The sequence below is a fragment of the Ovis canadensis genome, chromosome 2 (genome assembly GCF_042477335.2).
Source record: "Ovis canadensis isolate MfBH-ARS-UI-01 breed Bighorn chromosome 2, ARS-UI_OviCan_v2, whole genome shotgun sequence".
NCBI classification, from domain to species: Eukaryota; Metazoa; Chordata; class Mammalia; order Artiodactyla; family Bovidae; genus Ovis; species Ovis canadensis.
This window is the reverse complement of record NC_091246.1, coordinates 213908140-213924324: the sequence shown is the minus strand read 5'-3', so window position 1 is coordinate 213924324 and position 16185 is coordinate 213908140. Positions and strand designations below refer to the sequence as shown.

Genomic DNA, 16185 nt, shown 5'->3' with positions numbered 1-16185 from the left:
GAAAGCTGTGGTACATATATACAATTGAATATTACTCAGTCATTAAAAAGAATGTATTTGAATCAGTTCTAATGAGGTAGATGAAACTGGAGCCTATTATACAGAGTGAAATAAGTCAGAAAGAAAAACACCAATACAATATACTAACGCATATATATGGAATTTAGAAAGATGGTAACGATGACCCTATATGTGAGACAGCAAAAGAGACACAGATGTAAAGAACAGTCTTTTGGACTCTGTGGGAGAAGGCGAGGGTGGGATGATTTGAGGGAATAGCATTGAAACATGTATATTATCATATGTGAAACAGATGACCAGCGCAGGTTCAATGCATGAAACAGGGTGCTCAGGGTTGGTGCACTGGGATGACCCTGAGGGATGGGATGGGGAGGGAGGTGGGAGGTGGGGTTCAGGATGGGAAACACATGTACACCCATGGCTGATTTACGTCGATGTATGGCAAAAACCACTACAATATTGTAAAGTAATTAGCCTCCAATTAAAATAAATTAATTAATTTAAAAAAAGAAGAGACCAAAGGCCACACAAGTTGTTCATCCCCAACCTTCCCCTGCACTTCCCCTAGAGGGACCCAGTCACGACAGAACTCTGCTCTCGCTGCAGTGTGGAAAGCAAACCAGACAGCTGATAACTACACATGCATAATTCTTTTAGTTTGGTCCCCGTTTGACAATAATGGTGCAGCTTGTACCACTCTGTCTTTCATCAAGTCAGAGTTGTTTTTGTCAGCTCACTTAGGTCCCGTGGGGCAAAGTCCTGACCCTCCAAGCTGCTTTAGGTCTGCTCCTCACTTTTAAGCTACAACCTTCCAATACTGATGCCTCACACAGATTCCACCCAGCTGGAGCTTTCCTGATTGTTCAAGACAAATGTACAGGAGAGCCTTGTAAGAGCCCCTTATTCTCTCATTGGCTAGTGTTCTCTCAGGAACAAACTGCTGTCTTATTGCACCTGAGACATCCTGAGATTTCTTCCATCTCTGTGCCAGGCAAAGGCCAGAAGGACTGCACGGATTTCACTTTACAATAAACATGAGAGCATGCTGAAGGCTTCAGCAGCCACATCAGACACAATCAAATGGAAAGTCAAATATCCAAACAGTCAATGACTTACAAGTCTTGTCATGCTTTTTAATGGATTTCGGGTAAGCAGCTGGAGAAGGACCAAATGTATTGCAAATAGGTTATTAACTCAACAAAAGTATGTTGTCTGAATTCTCAGTGCTCATTACCTTGAATGCATATCAACCTTGGCCTGTCAAATTGTCCTCAAGTTTTCCTTCAGTCTAACTTTCAGCAAGGTAAAGATCACAGAGTATACTACCCTCACGTACAAAAATGAGAAAAAAAAAAAGTACTGACAGAAAACAAAGCAAAGACTTACTGTGCTTTTCTTATTAGACCATAAGTTCCATGAGGTCACTGATTCTCTTTTTCAATCCTAAATTCCCCAACACCCAGCCCCATGACTGCCTTGCTGTGGCAATAATAATTAAGCATAAATACAAATATATATTGAATGTGTTAATCAACGCAGGCTGCCACTATAAGATACCATAAAGTGCATGCTTTAAACAACTAGAGATCTATTTCTCACACTTCTGAAGACTTTCCAAGAACAACATTCTGGCAGATTCAGTTCCTGGTGAGGGCTCTCTTCTTGGCTTACAGACGACTGCCTTCTTGTTATGTCCTCACGTGATAGAGAGAGAGACAGCAAGCTCTCTGGTGTCTATCTGATAATAACACTAATCTTATTAGATCAAGACTCCACCATATGACCTCATTCAACCTTAATTACCTCCTTAGAGGCTCTGTTTCTAAATACAGTCATGTTTCAGGTTAAGGCTTCAACAGAGAAATTTAAGTACCACACATTAGCTCAGTTAGTCCTTATAGCAACGTATAGCTTAAACAGGAAACTAAAGCTTAGGAAGCTAAGCCTCCAGCCCCCATCTCTTCCCTGTACTTCAGACTGCTCTATCCAGCCTCCACGTAGACATGTCCCAGAGCCCTCAAATCAATGATGTCTACCCTGATTTCACATTCTTTTCTCTTCACCATTTAACCTGTTTGCTCCTTGTGCTGCCCATTTCAGCTCAATAACATCTTCTACCCAGTTATGCAATCAAGGTACCAGTTAACTTTAAGTCTTTTTTCTGCCTTGTCACCCACATCAAAGCTATCCTAATGATTTTTATCAATCAAAGATTTCTTAAAAGCATTCTCTCTCCATGCCTTTTAGCATTTCTTGAGAGTAGAACTTGTGTTTATTCCCCTTACTTCATTTTTCACAGTCTAGGCTATAATAGCCAAGTACTTAAGCATGATATACAAGATCTTCCAGGAACTGAGCTGTCCCTGGGCCTACCTCTCCTGACTTATCTCCCTCTGCATCAATCTTGTAATTTACCAAGAAATTCAACAAAGTTTAACTTGCCACACTGCTGTATGGCCCTGCCTCCACAGCATACACTCTCTGCTCTGCCTAGAATACAGTTCTCCATTTTCTCACTCTCCGATCCATCCCTAACACTTCTCTTCCTCACTAGCACTTGCCTTCCAAGATTTAGCTCAAGCATCACCTTTCCTAAAATGCTTTTCCACACTCTTCCAGCCCAAAGAGCTTCCAATCTTCAGTGCCTCCATAGCATTCCAACCAACATGGATTGCTGGTTCATTATCACCAGCACAATGAATTTCACACTCCTGTAAAATTATATGTATTGGCCTCTCCCAAGTAATAAGCTCCTTAAGGCAAGGGCTGCTCACAGTAGGTGTTCAACTTGATTCCTCTGCATGTTAAATATTAGTGGCAGATAATTTTTGGATGTGCCTACAGACCTCTAAGTACCCTGGACATCCCCATATGATCTTTTCTGAGTCATCTGGGATGCTGTGCTATAGCCAGGATGTTTTAATGTTCAACCACAAAGCAATGTTGGTTGCTATCACCAAGGCACAGTCTGATATGACAGCATCCACTGCAGTAAGAGTTAAAGGAACAGAAGATCCAAACAAACTAAAATTAGCTATATCTTGTTACTCAACATAGTCTAAGTATTGGCAAGACAAATCTCTCAGGCAGGCACAGTGCTGACCCAGCATGGTGAAAAGGAACTCAACTAATACTCAGCAGACTCAAAGACGAAAACCTGCAGTATCTGTAACACAGGAAATCCTGAGTTCTGCTGATTCATCCTGACTTAAAGCTGCAATTACACTTGAGTAAGGAGTACCCAAGCTGACTCTGCAATTTTTTTTTTTTTTCTGCAGAGCTCTCAGAATTTGGCACACAAGAAATTTAATAGTTGTTCTTTAGAGTCTTTTGTAATTTCTCAGATATTGAACTGTGGTCACCTACATTACAGTGTCTGATAGCATTATGTGGTATCTTTCTGGCAAAAATGCAGTCTTAGTCAAAATACTGATGAGAGTTTAAGATACTGACTGGAGCTTCTCAAGCTGCAGAAAACCATGCAGGAATGCTCCTTCACCAAAGAAATATTCGCTGCTGGCTCAATTAGAGACTGAAGAGTCCTGCTTAAGGCAATAGCTCTTTTTCATGCTTTGTACAAAGACATCTGTGCAACCGGTTCCAACTTGGGAAATAGCATTTAAATATCAACATAAACACATGCTCAGAGGAAAATCGGGTAAATCTTCATCAGGATCAAAATTTCTAAGAAAGTGTATTAGAGCAAATTAGGAAGCAAAGAACCTTCTCAAAATAGGTACTATTTGCAAGTCATCATTTTCTTTACCCTTCATACGGAAGTCATATGAACTGCATACTGAAAGGTAAAGTGGAATTTCTAGACTGAAGTCCAATTACACTTGAGTCAGTAATTTATCATGCTTGCTATATATATACATATATATAGTAAGGATTATAGTTAGCACTTAATTAGCTAACATCACTTCAAATATTTATTCCATTTAAAATCACATTTAAGTACTCCATTTGAGATTTTTAATACATTAAATGTCTCTTCTTTCAGCAAAAGAAAATAATTAACTTCAGGCTTTATATTTTTCTTTAGGCACTATATGACATATAATTAGCTTAAAAATATCAGTTGCTTCAACAACAGATATTATTTTGACAAAACTATTATCATGAAGTAGAGTTTTATTGCAATTATTTCTTGACAAGATCATAATTAAATACTTACTTGTTCAATGTGAGGTCAAGAATGAATTTGGAGCCAAAGGCTTCAATCTGGAAGCTTGCCTGGGCCAGATGGACAGCCTGTGGATTCAAAAAGACAGAAAGAACCTTAGTTTACTTTCATATCTTTAAAGCTGATTATATGGATATCAAGAATGATATTTAATAAGAAGAATATTTTATGGACTGATTCATTTATTTATTTATCCCTATATAATAATTTATCTATTTAAAAAGAGAACAAGGATATCATCATGGTTTTACTTGGAAGGTCTAAATATCTGTTCAGCAAGAAACTAATAAAAGTCCTTTAAAAAGGAATCCATCTTGATAAAAATTAAGAGCAGATTCAACTGAACTTTCAAAGTGACTGTGATGAATTATGCAAAAGTCTGACTAATTAAAGCTTGATTTCAGCCTATTTTGTGCACAAAGCTAACCAATTCTTTCTGCACACCTAAGTGAAAACTCATGTCAGCGTTCTGGTCTTCATCATGAATTGGAACTTTCTCTAAATGATTTATCAGCAGAATGTTCCGGTAAAAAAACCTTCCAACTTCAGAAGCACGTCAAACCAGGCCCTCTGTGGATACTGAGAGTCTCTGTCCCTCTTTGAAAGTTATATATTTACAAATACTGTCCTCATTGTGATTTAACCCAAAATGTAAAGATAATCTCATCTCAACATGAGTCATATGTTCTAGGTATTAAAGGGGCTTCCCAGCTGCTGCTAGTGGTAAAGAACCCACCTGCCAATGCAGGAAACATAACAGATTCGGGTTTAATCCCTGGATCAGGAAGATCCCCTGGAGAAGGGCACGACAACCCACTCCAGTATCCTTGCCTGGAGAATCCGATGGACAGAGGAGCCTGGCCGGCTATGGTCCTAAAGATTAGAATAGCTCACAGAAGCATCTTGAATAATATAAATTAACAAATCAATGAAGTTTTGTTAAAGTATTATCCAAGAAAAATCTCTCCTTTGTCACCCTATCAGAAAAAAAAGAACAAAGATAAATGTAACCTCCCCCCCCCCACCCCTTGCTCACAAACACCCTTCCTCCAGACTTCATTCTTAAGGCACAGTGGGTGTCATCTATGAAGCGCTACATGCATAGCAACCAGACACTTTTCACTCCCACTCTCCTCAACGCCACTGCTTGTTCCTCTTGTTCCACTCTTGTTCCTCCTCCACTTCCCATTATCAAAATCCTACCCTTCCTTCAAGGGCAGACCAATGACATTACTTTCCAGTAAGCCTTCTTCACACACACCTGTTGGGAATGAACTTGAGACTTCAGGAGCACTGTGCCCTCCCTCCAAGTGATGGACAATCACTTTCCATTCTGGACAGTTTGCTTCACAACTGATATCACAGGGGTCTTGCAAACATCTGTACATTGACCATCCTTCCCTAAATATATGAATTTTCATTAGCTAACCAAATATTTATAATCAGGACTAATTTGCCATGCCAAATCCATAAAATACTATAAGTAAACCATGGCTTCAACTTCTTGTCAAGCGTAACTGCTGATCTGATAGTCATTCAATAATCAGCAAATAAAATTAAGAGGAAATTAACATATTAAATTTTAAATACAGAACAATGAGAGAGAAAGTGCCTCAATCCCTAATACCATGGGATATCATGTCAGACCCCAAACAACCATGTAGAACAGGGTCTATCCTTGATCTGAGCTTCCTGTATTCAGACAACTCCTTGAGAGAAATTTCTGTCATCTGCAGTAAAACCTCTATTCACCTAATATAACTATCACAAAGTCTTTCACCTAAATTCATTCTGTCTTGAAGCACTAATTTTTGCATGAAAATTTTTACTTGATGAATAATTTGTATAGGGGGAAATTTTTCATCTCTGGGTCCCAAAAGCTTAAGAAAAGAAAACAGCTTTTTTCCTGGGACTAAAATATGTCCCTTAGGCATACTTTCTCTTAAGAATATTAAATAGTAGAGAAGAGTTCATTAAAGGCACTCTGGCTTAAAAGAGCTGCTAAATGTACTTGTTTGAGCACCTTTATAAACAAGAACATACTGTGGTGAAGAGAGAATAGCTATACATAAGACAAAAACTACACATAGGGACTTCCTTGGTGGTACAGTGGATAAGAATCTGCCTGCCAACTCCAGGGACATGAGTTCAATCCCTGGTCCGAGGAGATTCCACATGCGGCAGAGCAGTTAAGCCTATGCACCACAACCACTGAAGCCCACGCTGTCTAGAGCCTCTGCTCCACAAGAGAAGCCGCTGCAATAAGAAGCCTGTGCACAAGGAAGAGTAGCCCTAGCTCAGTGCAACTAGAGAAAGCCTGCGCGCAGCAACAAAGACCAGCACGACTGAAAATAAGCAACTTCTTTAGTACTGAAGAGAAAAACTTCACGGAAATTATAGGACATCAAAACAAATGGAGTAAAACTTCCAAATGAGTAAGTATTCCAAGGAAAAGTGCTTATAATTCAAACTTAGATAAATCTCTGTATGTCTGTAACTAATCTAAAGAACCTGATGGTGACCCAGCAAAAGACTCATTTTACAGCAAATAAGCACTGAGACAAGTACAAACCCCAAGAAAACTCTGTTGCAAAATAATGTAGCCGGGTAATAACTGCTTGTGTGTGTGCGTGTGTGTTAGTTGCTCAGTTATGTCCTACTCTTTGCGACCCCATGGACTGTAGCCCACTAGGCTCCTCTATAACTGATTACTCCATTTCGAAGAAATTATTGAGAGTCAGACAATTTGATCGTTGTTAAGTAGGTTTATACTGAGTCAATGTGGCAAGTTTCAGTTTAACAGAATTTAATGGAAAACCTGGCAAATAATATTAATACTGGGATTTTCCTTTGTTTATTTTATTTAGTCCTTCCACACACAGGTGTTGAATCCCACCCTATGTAGAAAGATGGCTGGGACACAGCCCAGGCTCAAGAAAGCAGCATCTGCCAGAGAAGCAGGCAGGGCTGTCAACCTCCACGTGTCTAAGGGGCCACCAGGACCAAGGCTTCAGTGACAAGGTGCAGTCTGAATAAAGGTTTTAAAAGTGAGTAAGAATCCACCTGCCAGAGGACCTACTGTATATAGCACATGGAACTCTGCCCAATGTTATATGGCAGCCTGGATGGGAGGGGAGTCTGGGGGAGAATGGATACATGTATATGTATGGCTGCATCCCTTCGCTGTTTACCTGAAACTATCACAACATAGTTTGTAAATCAATACAAAATAGAAAGTTTTTTTAAAGTATGTATGTTTTCATACATTCTATGTGAGTAGCCGACTCATTGGAAAAGACCCTGATGCTTTGAAAGATTGAAGGCAGGAGGAGAAGGGGGTGACAGAGGACAAGATGGTTGAATGGCATCATTGACTCAACGGACATGAGTTTGAGCAAGCTCCAGGAAATACTGAAGGGCAGGGAAGCCTGACTGCTGCAGTCCCTGGGGTCGCAAAGAGTCAGAACACAACAGAGCAACTGAACAACGATAAAAATAAAATTAAATGCTATAGATAAAAAAAATAAAAAGAATTCACCTGCCAGGAGAAGAAAAGATATTCAGGGCCTGGGGGAAAAACAATTACAAAAATAGAGTAAAAAATTAACGTGGGAAACAAGCTTTAAAAAAGGTTTTAATGAAATGGCCTATAGGAAAATGGCTCTTGGTGGAAACGTCAAACAATGAATCTGAAAAGGTGGGCTGTGGAGCTTTGTGTGACATGCTCACTAACACGTCTGCTCACATATACATGTGTACATGTGGCCCAGACAGAGAGCTTTCCTTCAAATGTCCCCACACTTACTCAGCACAGTGTCTGGCGTATGCCAGCATCATCATCAGAACCAACACTAGGATTCAAACATATTGACAGACTCCTCTTCACAACAACTGAAGCAATTAGTACAATGATATCAAAAACATTCCTGTTTCTCCATAGGAAAAAAAATTTTATTTTGTTACCTTTATCAGAAAGACTGTTTTAACATCTGAATTCACTTTAATGCTGAGAGGGAGTAAATTTTCCCATAAAATGACTTCAGATTTCCTTAAACATTCATCTTCGTTGCATAGATAGCAAATGGAATTAGTATATTCATCTAAAATATCTGTACCCAACCAATACAATATTGTAAGTAATTAGCCTCCAATTAAAATAAATAACTTTATATTAAAAATAAATAAATTAAATAAAATATCTGTACCCCCTGAAGCAATTTCAATAGCATACAATGGTGTATGCTATTTTCTCATATTCTCTTTCCTTTGCTATACATTCTGCCTTTGTACACAAAGAACAGATTCTTCTCTAGACCAAAATAAATACCTGACAAATGCTACTTTTCCCTGTCATTCTGTTATTTCTGCTCTGTCCTTGACATGATTAAAATGGGCTTTAACTTTTGGAGTCTCTATGCTATTCCACATCAATTGATCATTTTTTCTTTAACAAAATACCATGTATATAGTTTTGATAATAGTTCATTTTAAATATGTTTTCAAATCAGGTAAAATGAGTCATTATTGTTTTACAAATTACATTTTTGGATACTATTTATTTTTATTTCATATAAACCCGATTCTTCCAAAAGATAAAAAAAAAATTGGAAGAATGGCCAGGACAGGTAGAAAATTTTTATAATACCTGGCCATATTATTTATAGCTTATTAAATATTTTAGAGTTAACTGACCAGCACCACTGAAAACACAAAGACAACCTCAAAGAGCATTGCTCTTCTTTTACAAACAAGGACCTGCACAGCGAGGTTTAGAAATATGTTCAATAATACAGAATCATAGGAATAGTCCAGAGAAGAGTACATGAACCACCCATCAGGTCATAACGGGTTATTTTCTCCATCAGGATATCTGCTAAACAGATTCAAAGATTAACACTTGTTTTTACAAGCCCGTCACTATAATAGCACTGTGGAAGAATGCAGGGTTTTAGAGTCAAGGAGCGTCATTTCACGACAAGAATAAGCACAACCCTGGGCTCAGAACTACCACCCTGAAGGACTGAGAGCAGCTGTTGCCTAAGCGCTTTGGTTTTTTTTTTTTTTTTTTTTGACTCAGAATCTGGCACAGGGAAATTACAGGAGCCCAATAAACAAAAACAACTAAACTCAATTATATACACAAACCTCCTTCACTAAAGAACAGTTTACACATCTTAACAATGTGCTGTTGCTTCCCTGTGTTTTTTTCCTTTTAGTAGATGGCACCTAATGGTATTGGGCTGGCCAAAAAGTTTGTTCAGGTTTGTCCATAACATCTTCTAGAAAAACCCAAACGAACTTTGTGGCCAATTTAATATCATATTAAATAACTTACAAGACCATTAGATTCCTCAGCTAAGACTGGCTTTGCATCTTATCCACTAGTGTTATGCTACTAAGCAATCATAAATATTCAGCTTTAGGTAAGGTACACTATATAAGCTGAAGAGACACAGTGGTTTTCTTGGGACTTACATTCTAGAATAATTAACATTAATATGGACATGAAAACAGTGGGAAAAGATGACTATTTACTTATAGAAATGAAAAGCAAGTATTTTGAGGATATACATGTTTTCATGCAAAAATGCTTCACACATAACAAGTATTCCATTAGTATTCTGTCCTACTTATAAGGACTTGTGAATTCTACAGTGTGTGCATAACTGAAACAGAATATGGGAAACAAGCAGTTTACACTTTCTCAAATTCAGAAAACATTACAAGACTGAATTCTGTATTTCAGTAGAAAGTGAGCAACTTGAATTGCAGTATCCATGCTATCAATGTCAACATTCACTGAGCATGTATTTTGCTTTACTATGCTCTATAAGAGACATGGTTAGGGTAACAGAGGAAAATTTAGACGTTTCCCTGCCCTTGAGATATATTCAGTTTATTTAAGTAATGAAGAAAACGTATCCAGAGTGGCAGAGCAATAACACAAGAAAAAGCTTTACAAATAGGGAGCAAAAGACCTGGAAGGTGTCAAGCAAGCCTGAGCAGACACCACTGAGATGATTTCAGCTCTGCTTCCTAAAGAGGAGAGCTGTGGGCTCCAGGAAAGAAGGTGCTTGAGAAAGAAAACTGCTATAATTAGAGTTTGAAGAAAGATTAATAAAACTGTCTCATTAGACACGGTCTCATTAGTAATCAACTGTTCAGCTGTTTCATATTTTCCATTATTCCTTCCAGCAGAAAAGACACTGTAGGTGGGCTTCCCAGGTGGCACTAAAGAACTTGCCTGCCAACGCAGGAGACATAGAGAAACAGGTTCGATCCCTGGGTTGGGAAGATCCCCTGGAGAAGGACATGGCAACCCCCTTCAGTATTCTTGCCTGGAGAATCCCATAGACAGAGGAGCCTGGTGGGCTGCAGCCCATGGGGTCGCAGAGTTGGTCAAGACTGAAGTGGCTTAGCACACACACATGAGACTGTAGGTAAAAATTTTCTCATTTCCTTCATTCCTATGATAATATTTCTTATTCTATGTTCATTAAAATATCAAACATAGACAGTGTGTGTGTCTTTGTATGCACAGGTGCATAAACTATAACTTTTTCGGGAATTGATTTTCCTCCCTTTATCTTTTTGCTCATGGTTTCTTCCCCTACTCTCAATTATTTTTTTCCAAAGATCCTTCAAGAGTCCACCCTTTTTTCTTCACAGTGGGAAGAGTTCACAGAATTTCAAAGACTATCTTCTTTTGAGGTCCAGGACATTTTACAATATTTCGGAAAAGACAACCTTGGAAATACTCCAGCTAAGAAGGAAGAGAACCAGCAGCTCAGATACAAGGAGCCTCCTTTGTTGTAATGAGTTGAGCTGTTGAAGAAAGATGCTTCACTAGGGAGCCTTGCATCAATCTTGGTTGCACAATATGTTTTTCTCTTCACAGAAAAACAGGAGACACAGAATCCAGTGACCCAAATAGTTAAATTGCAATAAGAAACAAACTGCCAAGTTCAAATTGAAATCAGTTTGAGGGAAAGACATCACTTTCTTAAGAACAGATATATGTGTATGTATAACTGAATCACTTTGCTGTATACCTGAAGCTAACACAACACTGTAAATCAACTATATTCCAATATAAAAATTTTTAAAGAAGTTTTTAAAAAAGCAAAATGTAAAAGAAAATGTTAAACAATGTCACTATCAAGCGATTTCCTCATAAGCTGTACAAAATCACCACTTGAGAACGGAACCGATCTAATATTCTATTGAATAAAGTTGTATAGCAAAGATTTATAATCATAAATAAACAAGAAAATATATTACTTTTCTTTTAGCTCATTGAGGCTTTTCTGTACCTGACTAATCTGGGTTTATCACACAGCTAAAGAAACATAGAAGTACAACCTGTGGATTTTTTTTCTGTGTCATGCAAAAACTCAAACATGGGAACATATTTTAGGAGTTTTAAAGCGCAAAAGAAAACATCAACAGATCATTTTAAATTACAATCTTGTTCTAATCCCTTCTTCTAAGTTTGCTCACTGGTGATCACCAATGCAGTCAAGACTCATATATAATAAAAAGAATAATGCCCAATATTTCTCATGTTTTAATTATCTCAGTTATCTAGAATAATATGAAGCTAGTAAGGCAGATTTTTTTATTAGCCTCTTCTAAAAGAAAGACATTTTTAAAAAGCACAAAGGAGTCAAATGATGTTTTTTGTCCAAGGTTGCACATCAAAGAAAGAAATATCAGGTTCAGTGAGAAAAAGTGCCAAGTTCATGCCAGCAGTCCTTAAGCCTCCAAACCTCAATGTTTCCTGGTCATTAAAAAATAAACAATAATAGCTTACCAACAGGATGTATGCAATGATTAAATTATATAATAATGTAACAGAAAGTTCCTAGAAAAGGCTGGCCACATTGGAAGAGCTCAGTAATTTAGAAAGGAGGGGGGTAAAGTAAAAGGACAAAGAAAAACAGAAAAAGAAAGTATATTACTGTTTTACAAAGGTTATCAGTCAGCTCCATCTTAAAAGCTCCCTCCCATTATAGCCGGCCACCTCCTAGCAAATCCAATGTGCACTTAGATTCTGCAAAATTTGCAACTTTTATATCTGTATTGCTAATAACCATCAGGTATTATGCTTTGACCTTGTTCACATTGTTGTGTCTTTAAAATAATATGAATCATTTCCCTGAGAAGTGGAACAGCTGCAAATGTTACATGAAGGCAATTTTGCAAATTAAAGTAATTTATTCAATGTTCTTCCCAAGATTTAAATAGGTAGCTTGTGGGAAAGAATATCACATTTCCTTCTGGCATGTTCCATTTCACAGGATTATTGGTTAACCCATTAACAAACTTGCACTGAACCCCTACCTTGTATGAAGTACTGTGGCAGCTGTAAAAGTATAGGAGAATGAGTATTTACACAGTACATGGAATTCTCCAGGCCAGAATACTGGGGTGGGTAGCCATTCCCTTCTCCGGGGGATCTTCCCACCCCAGGGATAGAACCCAGAATCTCCCACATTACAGTAGAGTCTTTACTATTTGAGCCACCAGGGAAGCCCAAAAGTATAGGAGAATGAGTATTTATATCAAAAAGTTTATAGTCTGTTTAGGGAAATGAAATGAGAAGCCAAAAAGAAATATAATACTTTAGTTAAATGATAATAGTAATATTATTTATAAAGATACCACAGATGACGTAACCATGATTGATTACTCAATTTAGTATGAACAAGTATACAGTATACATAGCAAGTGCACTTAAATATGAGGAATGAGAATGTTGAGGTCTAGAGAGAACTAAGAAAAGCTTGTTGGAGATCCTTCTCAGCATTTAAAGACAGAATTCAGATAGTTCTAGGACTGATTCAATAGGATAAAATTTCAAAGTGTTTCTAAGTGTTTCCTGACAAATAGAAACTTAAGAAACATGCTTTAAGGTAAAAGACAGGAAGCCTTCCATTCTGGAGGGTTAAACTACAGTTTGGATTGTAGAGTTAATTGTGAGAATTAAAACATGGTCATTTATTACAAAACAAGGAATACACGAGATCAGTAAGTCATGTGAACACATACAAGTCCAACAAATACTAAGATATTTTGTTAATTAATCTATCTTTCACCCTTAAACTAGGAAGCGGAAATCTTAGCCTGGACGGATATTACAGAAACAATACAAAAACACCACAAAGCACAGACTTTGCACAGGTCAGAGCAGATCAGGCTGTCCCTGTGAAAGAAGCAGGACACCGTTTGACCTTGTTCTCTGTGGCAGCCTCGCCAAGGAAGACAGAACGTCTGTTCTGAAAGAAGTCTAGCCAACATCCAATTATCCAATCTGATAATACAGAAAAAAAGGACAACAGGTTGAATTCTAATTTCTGACCAAATCTGTTATAAGAGCGCTCTTCTAAATAAACCAGTTTTAAAAAGAATCCAGTTTCAGCTTCTTCCCTTTTTTTACCTACCCCTCAGTTTGAGGTGCTCTCAAAGTAGGATTCAGACAAAAGACAGACACTGAAGAAGAGAGAAAATAGGCATGGATAATCCATCAGATATTTCAGTGACTAAACCGTGAGTTATCTCTACTAAAAATGTACTTGCAAAATTCCTCATGATCAGCCAAAGAAGAGAAGCTACCTCTAACATTATAAGAGGGCTCGAGGGGGTCTTTTAAGCCCTAATGGGTCACATTAAGATTTTCCTTAGTGATCATTTAGCAACCCAAAAGAACTTTGTGAACAATACACTTTCACATACAAATCATCTGTGGACATTTATACGAACCGTCTTCTATACATTTACCCTTAGTGATTAATGTTGGCAGATATTAAATCGACAATGCCAATTCAAGAGAGAGATGAAATCATAGGCTTAGGGCTCTTGCATTTGAAAGTAATGAGTAAATCATTACAAGTATCACTACAGCTATATTATTTAGCTTTCATATATTTTCTGAAAGATGAGTGAAAATACAACTCTGACAATAGTTACCATGGAAGCATTTCTTTCTGTTGCCTTCCTGAATAGTAAAATTTAATTTGACGCATTAATCTAGTGGCTGAGGTGTGATTCATCTCGTTCTTTTTCCTCGTCAATTTCTACATCACCAAACTGCGAGTCTCCAAGGAGTGCTTCTCTTGCTGCTGACACTTCCATGATAAAACAAGAACAAATTCTGCCTTTCTAGCAAGAATTACTGAACACCCACTAAATAATTTAAATAAAAGAATAGAAGTAGGATATAAGGTTCGGAAAACAAAAAAGAAACAAACACCAAGCTCCATGCTTAATGTCTTTGACTCATATACATGACAGATGTTTTTTTTTTTAATTTGCTTATTTAACATTAATACTTTCCTGAAAGGGAAAAAAAAAAAAAAAACGCTTTGAGAGGCAGCTCTCCATGACAAGCCCTACTTTCCTGGGCTTCCCACTCTGGTCCTTGGAATGCTGCCTATGAAGTCCAGTGGACTCAAGTTAACTCAAATATCTATCTAGAGCAAAAGAAGGTTCTTTCACTTGGATCTTTAAGATGACTATAAGGATTAATTAAGAATGAATGAGTCAATACAAAATGAGACAGTAATTTCACTGCTCATCTAAGCATTATTATATACAACAAACCATAAATTATACAGAGCAAATTCAAATATTAATGTCCATGTCTCCTTCATTTAAAAACTACTGAAAATGTACAATCTAGAGAGGCTAAGCAGACCTGTCCAGGCCAGATTTCTCTCGAGTTACCTTGACTCCATTGATCTTCATTGGTGGGCCTAACGCTATTCTTGTCCAGAACTGATTTGTAGTGGAATCTCTAGATCAGCTCTGTTATTTCTACTTGAAGAAATGTTTCAGGCTCTGCTTATGAGTTCATGGTATATACATAGCTATTTGACAACAGTATTCCTAAGAGGTCTCTGCTTCCCTTAACTACCCTCTGGAAGATGTGTGTCACAAGTTGTATGTTACTTGTATGTTACTCAGCTCTGTCTTGTAGAGTAGACAGGTCCTGGGTAGACAGGACCCAGCTCTGCCTACATTTATGGATTACAAAGAGTTCTGTGTTTTCCAATTCTCAGTTGTATCTGGCTCTGTCCTTTCTTCTGATCTTAGCTGTGACTGTGGAAGGGTTGCATTCTGCCCTTTCACATGAAAAGAGTAACTTACAAACTGGGGACCAAACCAAAAATGGATTTTCCCATTTCACAAATAGATGCCATTAGGCTTCAAAAGTCACGCTATTAAACTGTGTTCTGGGACAGAGGCTCACAACTGTCGTGTATAATAATATTACTCAAAACAAGTAACATGGGCACTACACATACCTTCAGTTCAGTTCAATTCAGTTCAGTCGCTCAGTCGTGTCCGACTCTTTGCAACCCCATGAATCACAGCACACCAGGCCTCCCTGTCCATCACCAACTCCTGGAGTTCACTCAGACGCACGTCCATCGAGTCCGTGATGCCATCCAGCCATCTCATCCTCTGTCGTCCCCTTCTCCTCCTGCTCCCAATCCCTCCCAGCATCAGAGTCTTTTCCAATGAGTGACCACTTCCAATTTGCCTTGATTCATGGACCTGACATTCCAGGTTCCTATGCAATATTGCTCTTTACAGCACCTTACTCAAAGTTAGATGTAGAAAAGCTAATATTGATGTGACCTCATCTTCTCTAACATTCAACTTCTATAGAATTCTTCAAAATGCCAACCACAGCCTGTAGTCACAGAATTTTTAAAACTAGCATTTAGAATACTGACTGCTATGCAAAATATTCTGATTATTTTAGAAAACAAATGATAGCTCTCCCTATGTCTCCAGAATGTTTTAGGTTCATTAAAGCTCATTTTTATTTCCAAATGAGAACCTATAATTACATGGAACCTTGAAGACATACAAAAATAAAAATAGTACTTTGGAACACATCCATTTCCTCAGATTATATGTGAACTCCTTGGCTTCTACATCACACATGAAATCATTTACCCATTCAACAA

At 37.9% G+C, this 16185-nt stretch overlaps 1 protein-coding gene across 4 annotated transcripts in view; it reads right to left on the bottom strand.

The window, feature by feature from the left end:
- The window catches only part of ADAM23 (ADAM metallopeptidase domain 23), a 189371-nt gene that overhangs the window by 138895 nt on the left and 34291 nt on the right, over positions 1-16185 (bottom strand). For all 4 annotated transcript variants that reach the window (XM_069578117.1, XM_069578121.1, XM_069578119.1 and 1 more), the window contains exon 3: positions 4199-4275. In XM_069578117.1, coding sequence (XP_069434218.1) covers positions 4199-4275 — 77 coding nt within the window. The remainder of the gene's footprint in view (positions 1-4198; positions 4276-16185) is intronic.